The sequence below is a fragment of the Staurois parvus genome, unplaced genomic scaffold (assembly GCF_062004578.1).
Source record: "Staurois parvus isolate SC_StPar_1 unplaced genomic scaffold, SC_StPar_1.0 ptg000689l, whole genome shotgun sequence".
Classification (NCBI taxonomy): Eukaryota; Metazoa; Chordata; class Amphibia; order Anura; family Ranidae; genus Staurois; species Staurois parvus.
The window spans coordinates 1,122,662-1,137,312 of record NW_028318485.1 but is presented as its reverse complement, the minus strand read 5'-3'; the positions used below and the strand labels follow the sequence as shown (position 1 = coordinate 1,137,312).

General features: G+C 45.9%; 1 protein-coding gene across 1 annotated transcript; it reads left to right on the top strand.

Moving 5' to 3' along the window:
- Positions 1 to 5,447: 5,447 nt before the first annotated feature.
- On the top strand, positions 5,448 to 7,073 carry LOC149447386 (uncharacterized). The gene has a single exon (XM_089652629.1). It carries the CDS (start codon positions 5,448 to 5,450, stop codon positions 7,071 to 7,073), a length of 1,626 nt encoding a protein of 541 aa, XP_089508755.1.
- The last annotated feature ends 7,578 nt before the right edge of the window (positions 7,074 to 14,651 follow it).

Here is a 14,651-nt window from a genome sequence, read left to right as displayed (position 1 = left end):
TCGCAAACTGTTGTCTCTTGGAAACGGATTCCAAGAAAGACTGCTGACGGAATCCGTGAAGAGGAGTAGCAGGAGAAGGAGCATCTGAACGAGCGGAAGATGCCAACGAGTGACAACTCCCCTCAGCAGAGGTGTTGGAGCCTTGACTGGCTGATGGAGGGCGATTGACGTCGGGTGACGGAGCAAGTAACAGAGCGGGTGATGGAGCGGGGGCTGGGGCGGGCAGAACCGCCGTATCTTTATCACGGTTTTCCCAGGCCACCAAATGGCGACGCTGCATATGCTGCCACAACGCTGTAGTCCCAACATGGGCCCCCTGGCCACGCTTGACTTTCTGGCCACATAGTCGACATACGGCTACGTTTACTTCCTCGGGCGGCTTGACGAAAAATTGCCACACCGCCGAGTAGGAAACTTTGCCCCCGATACTCCTCACTGGCTGACTGCTGCTTCCTCCGTGCACACCGGCACCACTACTGGCCGTGGTGGTAGGCTGCAGTGGAGCTGGTGCTCTACTCCGTGGCCGTTTGGCTCCACTGACACTGCTTCCACTGACACTGCTGCGACCCTGCTGCTGTCTCCTGGGCAACCCACCGACTGTTTCGCTCACTGCCAAGCTGCCACCCTCTTCTCCTGATGATGCGGAAGAAATTGCCTGATGACGACGAGGCTGCCAAGTGCGATCAACCTCCTCATCATCAAGTAGGGTCTCCGCCTCACTACTAGCCCCCTCGGCTGCGTCTGGGTCAGGAGACAGACCTGTCTCTAGACCGGCTACCGGGCCACTCTCCTCGCCACTACTTCTTCGCCTAGCTGCTGAAAAGGCGGATGTCTCCCCCCGTTCCTGACCGCCCTCTGTTAGCTTTTCCTCACTGTACAGTGGGGCTGAGTCCACAGCATGCGATACTTCGCTTGGTGAGGGAACACCAAAGGACAGGGGCAGGTAGAGGACACGTGATTTCAGTGGGCTTGGTCCCGGGCCATGCCAACTAACGGTTGTGTCTGACGTACCCACCGACCGTTGGCTGTAGGTGTCAGAGGTGACCTGGGAAGAGGAAGACGACCGAGCCAACCAATCGATGACGGCAGGGTTGTCGGTGGAGACACGACCGCTGGATGACACCGGGAGCACTGGCCTCTGGCTGCGAATAGTGCTGCCTCGACCCCTTCCTCTGCTGCCACGTCTGCTCGCTCCTAAAACATTGCCTCCTCTGCCACTCCTCTGCATGTTGTCTGACATACTCTTTAATTAAACGATTATGTGTCCCTGAGTAACAATTCTGTGTCCCTGAGTAACAATTCTGTGTCTGTGCGAGTAACAATTCTGTGGCCCTAAGTAACAGTTCTGTGGCCCTCAGTAACAATTCTGTGTCCCTGATTAACGTTTCTGTGGCCCCAAGTAACAGTTCTGTGGCCCTCAGTAACAATTCTGTGTCTGTGCGAGTAACAATTCTGTGTCTGTGCGAGAAACAATTCTGTGGCCCTAAGTAACAGTTCTGTTTCCCTGAGTAACAATTCTGTGTCTGTGCGAGTAAGAATTCTGTGTCTGTGCGAGTAACAATTCTGTCTGTGCGAGTAACAATTCTGTGGCCCTAAGTAACGGTTCTGTGGCCCTCAGTAACAGTTCTGTGTCCCTGTGTAACAATTCTGTGTCTGTGCGAGTAACAATTCTGTGGCCCTAAGTAACAGTTCTATGGCCCTCAGTAACAATTCTGTGTCCCTGATTAACGTTTCTGTGGCCCCAAGTAACAGTTCTGTGGCCCTCAGTAACAATTCTGTGTCTGTGCGAGTAACAATTCTGTGTCTGTGCGAGTAACAATTCTGTGTCTGTGCGAGTAACAATTCTGTGGCCCTAAGTAACGGTTCTGTGGCCCTCAGTAACAGTTCTGTGTCCCTGTGTAACAATTCTGTGTCTGTGCGAGTAACAATTCTGTGGCCCTAAGTAACAGTTCTGTGGTCCTCAGTAACAATTCTGTGTCTGTGCGAGTAACAATTCTGTGTCTGCGAGTAACAATTCTGTGTCTGTGCGAGTAACAATTCTGTGGCCCTAAGTAACAGTTCTGTGGCCCTCAGTAACAATTCTGTGTCTGTCCCTGAGTAACAATTCTGTGGCCCTAACTAAAGTTTCTGTGGCCCTAAGTAACAATTCTCTGGCACTCAGTAACAATTCTGTCTGTCCCTGAGTAACAATTCTGTGGCCCTAATAACGTTTCTGTGGCCCTAAGTAACAATTATCTGGCACTCAGTAACAATTCTGTCTGTCCCTGAGTAACAATTCTCTGGCACTCAGTAACAATTCTGTCTGTCCCTGAGTAAAAATTCTGTGGCCCTAAGTAAAGTTTCTGTGGCCCTGAGTAACAATTCTCTGGCACTCCGTAACAATTCTGTCTTTCCCTGAGTATGAATTCTGTGGCCCTAACTAGCGTTTCTTTGTCCCTAAGTAACAGTTCTGTGGCCCTGAGTAACAATTCTGTGTCTGTGCGAGTAACAATTCTGTGGCCCTAAGTAAAGTTTCTGTGGCCCTAAGTAACAATTCTCTGGCACTCAGTAACAATTCTGTCTGTCCCTGAGTAACAATTCTCTGGCACTCAGTAACAATTCTGTCTGTCCCTGAGTAAAAATTCTGTGGCCCTAAGTAAAGTTTCTGTGGCCCTGAGTAACAATTCTCTGGCACTCCGTAACAATTCTGTCTGTCCTTGAGTAACAATTCTCTGGCACTCAGTAACAATTCTATCTGTCCCTGAGTAAAAATTCTGTGGCCCTAAGTAAAGTTTCTGTGGCCCTGAGTAACAATTCTCTGGCACTCCGTAACAATTCTGTCTGTCCCTGAGTATGAATTCTGTGGCCCTAACTAGCGTTTCTTTGTCCCTAAGTAACAGTTCTGTGGCCCTGAGTAACAATTCTGTGTCTGTGCGAGTAACAATTCTGTGGCCCTAAGTAACAGTTCTGTGGCCCTCAGTAACAGTTCTGTGTCTGTGCGAGTAACAATTCTGTGTCTGTGCGAGTAACAATTCTGTGGCCCTAAGTAAAGTTTCTGTGGCCCTCAGTAACAGTTCTGTGTCTGTGCGAGTAACAATTCTGTGTCTGTGCGAGTAACAATTCTGTGGCCCTAAGTAAAGTTTCTGGGGCCCTGAGTAACAATTCTCTGGCACTCAGTAACAATTCTGTCTGTCCCTGAGTAACAATTCTCTGGCACTCAGTAACAATTCTGTCTGTCCCTGAGTAACAATTCTCTGGCACTCAGTAACAATTCTGTCTGTCCCTGAGTAAAAATTCTGTGGCCCTAATTAAAGTTTCTGTGGCCCTAAGTAACAATTCTCTGGCACTCAGTAACAATTCTGTCTGTCCCTGAGTAACAATTCTCTGGCACTCAGTAACAATTCTGTCTGTCCCTGAGTAAAAATTCTGTGGCCCTAATAACGTTTCTGTGGCCCTAAGTAACAATTCTCTGGCACTGAGTAACAATTCTGTCTGTCCCTGAGTATGAATTCTGTGGCCCTAACTAGCGTTTCTTTGTCCCTAAATAACGATTCTGTGGCCCTCATTAACAAGTCTGTGTCCCTGAGTAATGGTTCTCTGTCCCTAAGTAACTTTTCTCTGTCCCCAATTATCGTTTCTGTGGCCCTAACTCTGTCCCTGTCCCTAGTACAGAGCGGTCTGCCTCTGTTCAATAACTGCAGGCAAATGAAGAATTCCAAAATGGCCGCTATTTATAGCTCGACCATTACACAGTGCTGGCTGCTGATTGGCTGATGCGATCACATGTAGTTGAGGAATGCATTATGGGTCAGCGCGCCTTGTCTGCGCGCCTTCCCAGACATCCCCGCTCCGTCGCCGCACATGTCAGCCGCCATTTTCTGAAAAATTTCGATTCGCGCGTCCGAATTAGGCTATTTTTCGGATTCGGCACGAATCGAAATTTTTCCGATATTCGACTCGAATTCCACTTCAGATACTTCGATTCGCTCATCTCTAGTAACAGACACTAATTTTTTGCGGTTGAGAAGTGTATTTTTTGACAGATCTGCGTACAATTTGATGTTCGCATGGGATGGTGGAAGAGGTGGCGTGTTTCTCAGAGCTCTGAGGAAGAAGGCATATCCTTCGAAACGCGTCAGCTGTACTGAGTGGCTTCCTCCATGATGGGATTCGCATTGGCATCTTGCCTCTAAAGTCCCCTTGAGGACTTACATGCTTGTTTTTATTCGCTGTTTGTGAGTACCATTCTTTTATTTAATAAATTTTGGTTACTGAGGTAATGCGCAAGGTTGGTGCGCTTCTCTTTTGTTGTTCTCCTTCACAGTTTTGTTTGGGCTTCCCCAGCCTTGGTGTGGAGCTGCACGACCTTGTCTATTCCGGTGGTCCCTTCCTTTTTGGAGTTTGATTCCATCTACTCACCACCGGCCTGGGTCCCGGAGCGCAGGAGATATTGCATTTGTTTTGCAGGTAATTGTATGTTTATTAAAAGTCAGCCGCTGCAGTTTTTGTAGCTGCTGACTTTTAATAAACACAAAACCGTCTGGAACTCCGCTTAAGATGTACTCCATGTACATTTTTTACGGTTTATTTTAAACATTAATTAAAGAGCCGCTACATGCGGAATGGCATATTTTTTAACATTGGTACATGTTCCCCTTTGCCCAGTTCTCCATACCTATTATTGTCAATCCCTTGTCTATTAGCCTGGAAAATGGCCAACACTGATTTACAAAATCCATCCCTGACAGACATCAATAGGGTTCAGAGTAACATTCATAATTTCTGTTTTAGGCCTGGTTCACACTACATGTGTTTTTCAGTTGCATTTTTTCTGCATCCAAAACGCACAGAAAGTAGGTTATATTCCAGCCACACTGGAAAACTTTCATTGTCAATGCTTGCAGCCAATCGGCTGAAGGTGCTGATCAGTGTATTCCCTCAGTGCAGAGACCCGCTGTCAGAATACTGTCACGGTGGAGAGGATTCCATCCGCCTTTCATATGTGGATGGGAGAATCTGTTCTTTTATTCATTTTTCCCACCGGCTGAAAAGAAAAAAACAACTAAGTGTGTATACCCAGCTTTAGACATAACTGGGAGTTTACAGATCAGACCCCTCGTTTTCTTGCTGTAGAACAGTAACTGAAAATGTATTCATCTGGTGCATTATATAAGAAATACATTTTTAGAATTGAATGACAATTGGATTAGAACTACTCATCATGTCTAGTCATTCCTTTAAAAAAAAAAACCCTACTATGGTCACCATAATAATAAAAACAAAAATGTATACGGTTTGATCAGTTATGTTGTATAGCTATACGTTTTAGTCTGTTACTATTAACACCTGTGTAAACATCTATTTTTATTTTTCATATAGGTGAAAAACTAAGCTGAGTGGTAAACTGAATACCTGTTGTTAAAAAAAAAAAAAAAAATCACAGCAAAACTGAGTGTCATTTACAGAAGATGAGTCAAGTAGGAGACAATTTGTATCAGTGCTCTGAGTGCCAGAAGAGATTTACTTCTAAGTCCAAACTCAATGCTCATCTGAGGATTCACACTGGAGAGAAACCATTTAAATGTTCGGAATGTGACAAGTGCTTCTCACATAGTCATAATCTTACTCACCACCAGAGGACTCACACGGGGGAGAAACCCTTTAAATGTCCAGAATGTGGCAAATGCTTCTCACAAAATATTTATCTTACTCACCACCAGATGACTCACTCTGGAGAGAAATCGTTTAAATGTTCTGAATGTGACAAGTGCTTCTTTCATAAGAATAGTCTTGTTAAACACCAGAAGATTCACACTGGAGAGAAACCATTTAAATGTTCGGAATGTGACATGTACTTCTCACATAGTCATAATCTTACTCGGCACCAGAGGACTCACACGGGGGAGAAACCCTTTAAATGTTCAGAATGTGGCAAATGCTTCTCACAAAATATTTATCTTACTCACCACCAGATGACTCACACTGGAGAGAAATCATTTAAATGTTCTGAATGTGACAAGTGCTTCTTTCATAAGAATAGTCTTGTTAAACACCAGAAGATTCACACGGGAGAGAAACCATTTAAATGTTCGGAATGTGACAAGTGCTTCTCACTAAAGCATAGTCTTGTTACACACCAGAAGATTCACACTGGAGAGAAACCATTTAAATGTTCCGAATGTGACAAGTGCTTCTTTCATAAGAAAAGTCTTGTTTTACATCAGAAGACTCACACGGGAGAGAAACCATTTAGCTGTTCCGATTGTGACATGTGCTTCTTTCATAAGAAAAGTCTTGTTATGCACCAGAAGATTCACACGGGAGAGAAACCATTTAAATGTTCAGAATGTGACAAGTGCTTCTTTCATAAGAAAAGTCTTGTTACACACCAGAAGATTCACACGGGAGAGAAACCATTTAAATGTTCTGAATGTGACAAGTGCTTCTCACTAAAGCAAAATCTTGTTACACACCACAGAACCCACAGAGGAGAAAAACCATTTAAATGTTCCAAATGTGACAAGTGCTTCTTTCATAAGAAAAATCTTGTTACACACCAGAAGATTCATACGGGAGAGAAACCATTTAGATGTTCCGAATGTGACAAGTGCTTCTCACTAAAGTATAGTCTTGTTACACATCAGAAGACTCACACTGGAGAGAAACCATTTAGATGTTCCGAATGTGATAAGAGCTTCTCTTACAAGCAAAATCTTGTTAAACACGAGAGAACCCACACAGGAGAAAAACCGTTTAGTTGTTCCGAATGTGACAAGTGCTTCTTTTATAAGAAAACTCTTGTTACACACCAGGTGACTCACACCGGAGAGAAACCATTTAGATGTTCTGAATGTGACAAGTGCTTCTCTTACAAGCAAAATCTTGTTACACACCAGAGAACCCACACAGGAGAAAAACAATTTAAATGTTCTGAATGTGACAAGTGCTTCTTTCATAAGAAAAATCTTGTTTCACACCAGATGACTCACACTGGAGAGAAACCATTTAGATGTTCCGAATGTGATAAGAGCTTCTCTTACAAGCAAGGTCTTGTTACACACCAGAGGATTCACACGGGGAAAATAACCCTTTAAATGCTCAGAATGTGGCAAATGCTTTTCATGAAATTGTTATCTTAATACTGCTAAAAGGATCCACACAAGAGAGAAATGATTTAAAATGTTTAGAATGTGGAAAGTGCTTCTCATGCAGTTCTGTTCTTCTCATACACCAGAGGATCCACACAGGGGAAAAGCCAATTAGATGTTCAAAATGTGACCAATTCTTCTCACAAAGGGGACATTTCATTCAACACCAGAAAATTCACACAGGAGAGAAGCCATGCGGACAATGTGACAAGGATTTCTCATAGAAGCTAAATGCTAAGACAAATGAAGTTATCCAGCCTAATTAATGAATGTGATATATTTTAAATGAAAAAAATCTTTGATCCAGCTTTAGAGCTTTACACGGAAGATAAACCACATAAAAATCTGCATTTAATGTGTTTTTTTAATAAAACTGCAAATCATATCAGAAGGTTCATGAGGGAAATAGAGAGACACAGCGCAAAGGAGACTATAAGAAACAAACACCAATCCATACAAGACTCAGATATAACTAACTCGTGTCAACTTAATGTCGTATTAATTAAAAGCTCATGCACATGTGAAAGCAGAAAACATTTTTAATATACTATTTTATTATTTTTATATTGTAAACACATAATGTTGAGTGTTGCAGTCATGAAAATAATTTGATTTGCCTAATAAAGCTTAAGTAGATGACTAAATTGCAAATGTGTAAAAAAAACATGATTTTATGGTGTACATAGTTACATAGTCTGGATGAAAAAAGACAAAAGTCCATCCAGTTCAACCATAAAAAAAAAAAAAAAATAAAACATTATAATCCTATACCCACAGTTGATCCAGAGGAAGGCAAAAAACCCAGCAAAGCATGATCCATTTTGCTCCTCCAGGGAAAAAAATTCCTTCCTGATCCCCCGGGAGGCAATCATCCAGTTATATTCTGTGTATCCAAGAAAGAATCCAGGACTTTTCTAAAGCAATCCACTGAGCTGGCCAGAACCAACGCTTGAGGGAGTCTATTCCACATTTTCACAGCTCTTACTGTGAAGAAACCTTTCCGTGTTTGGAGCTTACATTTATTTTCCTCCAGACATAAAGAGCACCCCCTTGTCCTCTGTGATGACCTCAGGGTGAATAGCTCTACACCGAGTTCACTATATGAACCACTGATGTATTTATACATGGAGATCATATCCCCCCTTATGTATTATACATGGAGATCATATCCCCCTTATGTATTATACATGGTGATCATATCCCCCCTTATGTATTATACATGGAGATCATATCCCCCCTTATGTATTATACATGTTGATCATATCCCCCCTTATGTATTATACATGGAGATCATATCCCCCTTATGTATTACATGTGGAGATCATATCCCCCCTTATGTATTACACGTGGAGATCATATCCCCCTTATGTATTATACATGGAGATCATATCCCCCCCTTATGTATTATACATGGAGATCATATCCCCCCCTTATGTATTATACATGGCGATCATATCCCCCTTATGTATTATACATGGAGATCATATCCCCCCCTTATGTATTATACATGGCGATCATATCCCCCTTATGTATTACACGTGGAGATCATATCCCCCCTTTTGTATTATACGTGGAGATCATATCCTCCCTTATGTATTATACACGGTGATCATATCCCCCCTTATGTATTATACATGGAGATCATATCCCCCTTATGTATTATACATGGAGATCATATCCCCCCTTATGTATTATACATGGAGATCATATCCCCCCTTATGTATTACACATGGTGATCATATCCCCCCCCTTATGTATTCTACATGGAGATCATATCCCCCCTTATGTATTATACATGGAGATCATATCCCCCTTATGTATTATACATGGAGATCATACCCCCCTTATGTATTATACATGTTGATCATATCCCCCCTTATATATTATACACGGAGATCATATCCCCCCCCTTATGTATTATACATGGTGATCATACCCCCCTTATGTATTATACATGGAGATCATATCCCCCCTTATATATTATACATGGAGATCATATCCCCCCCCTTATGTATTATACATGGTGATCATATCCCCCCTTATGTATTATACATGGAGATCATATCCCCCCCCTTATGTATTATACATGGAGATCATATCCCCCTTATGTATTATAAATGGAGATCATATCCCCCCTTATGTATTATACATGGTGATCATATCCCCCCTTATGTATTATACATGGTGATCATATCCCCCCTTATGTATTATACATGGTGATCATATCCCCCTTATGTATTATACATGGTGATCATATCCCCCCTTATGTATTATACATGGAGATCATATCCCCCCTTAATCTCCTCTTCTCAGTAGAGAATAAATTCAGTTCCTCTAATCTTTCCTCACAGCTGATCTCCTCCATGCCGCTTATCAGTTTGGTTGCCCTTCTCTGTACTTTCTCCAGTTCCCCAATGTTCTTTTTGTGAATTGGTGCCCAAAACTGAACTGCATATTCCAGATGAGGTCTTACTAATGATTTGTACCGGGGAAATGATATCTCTCTCTCTGGAGTCTGTACCTCTCCTAATACAAGAGAGGATTTTGCTCGCTTTAGAAACTATGTACTCAAATGTGTCTGCAAAATAAATATTGTGACTGTACAAATCAATCATGCTTTGGTTTGTTCAGTTTAAAGCAGAGGTCCACCCAAAATTGGAAGCTCTGCTTGTTTGCCTCCTCCCCCCCTAGACTGCCATATTTGGCACCTTCTGGGGGGGAGGGGGGAGCGGGTACCTGGTTTTGACAGGTTCCCACTTCTGGCTTACTTCAATGTGGTGAAGTGAGCCAGAAGTTCTGCCCCCTCCTTCTGTACAAATCATTCATACTTTGATTTCATCAGTTTAAATAAAAATAATGATTTTAGTATTAGATTAGTATATAGAGATGAGCGAATCGAACATGACGAAGTGGAATTCGTTCCGAAGATTTGGAAAAATTCGATTCGCGCCGAATCCGAAGATTAGCACACTTCGGATGCACGAATCGAATTTTCCAAAAAATGGCGCCGACATGTGTGACGACGGAGCGGGGATCTCTGGGAAGGCGCGCAGACAAGGCGCGCTGACCCATAATGCATTCATTCATGACATGTGATCGCATTAGCCAATCAGCAGCCAGCCAGCCAGCCAGCCAGCACTGTGTAATGGTGGAGCTATAAATCGCGGCCATCTTAGAATTCTCCATTAGCCTCCGGTCATTCAAGAGAGACAGACCTGTCTGTATGAAGGGACAGAGTTAGGGCCACAGAGACTTTAGGGCCACAGAATCGTTACTCAGGGACACAGAATCGTTACTCAGGGACACAGAATCGTTACTCAGGGACACAGAATCGTTACTTAGGGCCACAGCTATCAAAGAATCGAAAATTTAAAGTGACATACACCCTTTTTTTTTTGGTGGCTGTCGTGCACAGTTGGTGCTGCAGTTTGCCGATTGTGCAAAATAAACTGACTTTCTGCTTCACAACCACTATTGTACGTTCAAAGAGTTAAATCCATTTACACGCCGGCTGGCGGTAATATTTTTTGGGTGATTAGTGCATTCCAGTGACACAAACGTACAGTTTCCAGCCAACGGCAAGCTGCAATTGACCGATTGTGTACAATAAACTGACTTTCTGCTTCACAACCACTATTGTACGTTCAAAGAGTTAAATCCATTTACACGCCGGCTGGCGGTAATATTTTTTGGGTGATTAGTGCATTCCAGTGACACAAACGTACAGTTTCCAGCCAACGGCAAGCTGCAATTGACCGATTGTGTACAATAAACTGACTTTCTGCTTCACAACCACTATTGTACGTTCAAAGAGTTAAATCCATTTACACGCCGCTTGGCGGTAATATTTTTTGGGTGTTTACTGCATTCCAGTGACAGAAACGTACAGTTTCCAGCCAACGGCAAGCTGCAATTGACCGATTGTGTACAATAAACTGACTTTCTGCTTCACAACCACTATTGTACGTTCAAAGAGTTAGATCCATTTACACGCCGGGTGGCGGTAATATTTTTTGGGTGATTAGTGCATTCCAGTGACATAAACGTACAGTTTCCAGCCAACGGCAAGCTGCAATTGACCGATTGTGCTAAATAAACTGACTTTCTGCTTCACAACCACTATTGTACGTTCAAAGAATTAAATCCGGTTTTATTTTTGGGGTGCTTATTGAATTAAAGAGTATGTCAGACAACACGCAGAGGAGTGGCAGAGGAGGCAATGTTTCAGGAGCGAGCAGACGTGGCAGCAGAGGAAGGGGTCGAGGCAGCACTAGTCGCAGCCAGAGGCCAGTGCTCCCGGTGTCATCCAGCGGTCGTGTCTCCACCGACAACCCTGCCGTCATCGATTGGTTGACTCGGTCATCTTCCTCTTCCCAGGTCACCTCTGACACCTACAGCCAACGGTCGGTGGGTACGTCAGACACAACCGTTAGTTGGCATGGCCCAGGAGCAAGCCCACTGAAATCACGTGTCCTCTACCTGCCCCTGTCCTTTGGTGTTCCCTCACCAAGTGAAGTATCGCATGCTGTGGGCTCAGCCCCACTGTACAGTGAGGAAGAGCTAACAGAGGGCGGTCAGGAACGGGTGGAGACATCTGCCTCTTCAGCAGCCAGGCGAAGAAGTACTGGTCAGGAGAGTGGCTCGGTAGCCGGTCTAGAGACAGGTCTGTCTCCTGACCCACACGCAGCCGAGGGGGCTAGTAGTGACGCGGAGACCCTAATTGATGATGATGAGGCTGATCGCACTTGGCAGCCTCGTCGTCATCAGGCTATTGCTTCCGCATCATCAGGAGAAGAGGGTGGCAGCTTGGCAGCGAGCAAAACAGTCGGTGGGTTGCCCAGGAGGCAGCAGGGTCGCAGCAGTGTCAGTGGAGGCAAACGGCCACGGAGTAGAGCACCAGCTCCACTGCAGCCTACCACCACGGCCAGTAGTGGTGCCGGTGTGCACGGAGGAAGTAGCAGTCAGCCAGTGAGGAGTAGCGGGGGCAAAGTTTCCTACTCGGCGGTGTGGCAATTTTTCGTCAAGCCGCCCGAGGAAGTAAACGTAGCCGTATGTCGACTATGTGGCCAGAAAGTCAAGCGTGGCCAGGGGGCCAATGTTGGGACTACAGCGTTGCGTCAGCATATGCAGCGTCGCCATTCGGTGGCCTGGGAAAACCGTGATAAAGATACGGCGGTTCTGCCTGCCCCAGCCCCCGCTCCATCACCCGCTCCGTTACTTGCTCCGTCACCCTACGTCAATCGCCCTCTATCAGCCAGTCAAGGCTCCAACACCTCTGCTGAGGGGAGTTGTCGCTCGTTGGCATCTTCCGCTCGTTCAGATGCTCCTTCTCCTGCTACTCCTCTCCACGGATTCCGTCAGCAGTCTTTCTTGGAATCCGTTTCCAAGAGAAAACAGTTTGCGAGCACGCACCCGACGGTGCAGAAGCTGAACGTCCTCCTGTCCAAGTTGCTGGTGCTGCAGTCCCTCCCTTTCCAAGTGGTGGACTCAGCACCTTTCCGAGAAATGATGGCTTGTGCCGAGCCGCGGTGGAGAGTGCCAAGCCGGCATTTCTTCGCCAAAAAGGCAGTGCCAGCCCTGCATTCACATGTAGAAGAGATGGTGGGCCAGTCTTTGAGCATGTCGGTCTCTGCCAAAGTGCACGGCAGCGCCGACGTGTGGAGCTGTAACTACGGTCAGGGACAGTACATGTCATTTACGGCCCACTGGGTGAACGTGGTGCCGGCACAGCCGCACCAGCAACTTGGACAGGTCACGCCGCTTTTGCCTCCACGTTTGCACGTCCTTGGTCCAGCAAAGATGTCCGCCTCTACCACCTCTTCTTCCGCCGTGTCCTCAGCCGCCACCCCCGTGCCAAGTCCCATTACCCGACCGGCATATCACATGTGCAGGGCGCAACGGTGTCACGCTGTGCTGCATCTGGTATGCCTTGGCGAACGTAGTCACACAGGGGAGGAACTTCTGAGTGTAATGAACAGAGAAATCGACAGATGGCTGTCTCCGCGCAAACTCAAAATCGGAACCATGTTGACCGACAACGGAAAGAACATGGTGTCTGCTCTGCGTCAAGGAAGGTTGTGCCATGCGCCATGCATGGCTCACGTGTTCAATCTGGTTGTCAAGCGGTTCCTAAAATCCACCATCCCACTGCAAGACATCCTTAAAATGTCACGTAAACTTTGCATGCATTTCAGCCATTCCTACACCGCAAAGCACACCCTCCTTGAGCTGCAGCGGCAGAACGGAATTCCACAGCATCGCCTGATCTGCGACGTTGCAACAAGGTGGAATTCAACCCTACATATGTTAGACCGCCTTTACGAACAGCGAAAGGCCATCACCGATTTCCTGATGTTACAAGCGGATAAAGGTACTCCCCTGTGTAACTTAGATGTCAGCCATTGGCAGCTCATGCGTGACACCTGCCGCTTGCTCAGGCCCTTTGAGGAGGCCACGCTATTCGTGATTCGGCAGGACTATGGGATGAACGACGTCATTCCTCTGTTGCACGTCCTGGAACAAATGCTGTTAACAATGGCTGGTCAGGGTGCGGTAGACGTGGCGCACAGATCTCAACGCCACATGACCCCTGTGGGGGCAGGACAGGAAGAAGAGGAGGAGGTAGAGGAGGACATTGGTGCTCAGGAATTATTGAGTGAAATGGGTGGTTTTTCCACTCAGCGGACAGGAGTGGAGGAGCAGGAGCATCTGGTAGAGGAGGAGGAGGAGACAGAGGACCCAGACGCACCATGGCAGTATGCTGTGGAGATGGAGGCAGGGAGTCCCTCGCATTCCTTGGCACAAATGGCCCATAGCATGCTCGGTTGCTTGCGTAGCGACAGCCGAATAATAACCATCAGACAGAGGGATGACTTTTGGCTGTCCACCTTGTTGGACCCTTGCTTCCGTTCAAAAATGGTGGCCTTTTTCACACCTGCTGAGAGGGAGGCCAAAATAACGTACTATAAAAACCACCTATGTAGTCAGTTGGTCTCTGCCTTTCTGCGCCAACGTCCATCCTCAGACACTGTGGGCCCTGTGCGCTCGCGTTCCGCTGCCATGGCAGCAGGGGAGGGGTGGGGTGGTAGGAGCAGTGGCAGCTCCACCAGCAGCGGCTGCCTCAGTCTGCAGTCGATGATGAGTAGCTTTCTTCACCAGCGCAGTGAGGAAACTACTAACCAGCCGCAGCAGCAACAGCATCAGGTGGACCTGGAGCAGGACCTCAAACAACAGGCTTGGGCCTACTTGGACAGCACCCTGCCAACCGAGGTAGACAATCCCCTTGACTACTGGGCAACGAAACTTGACCTTTGGCCCCAACTAGCTGAATTTGCCCTTGAAAGGCTGTCATGCCCGGCCAGTAGCGTGGCATCGGAGCGCGTGTTTAGTGCGGCAGGAGGTATTGTAACTCCGCGGAGGACACGACTGTCCACCCAAAGTGTGGAGAGACTCACGTTTGTGAAAATGAATCAGGCGTGGATTAGTCTGGATTTCAAACCACCAGTTCCTGACACAACTGACTAA

Coding starts and splice junctions, on each gene's coding strand:
- LOC149447386 (XM_089652629.1), top strand. CDS start 5,448: ATGAGTCAAGTAGGAGACAATTTGTATCAGTGCTCTGAGTGCCAGAAG.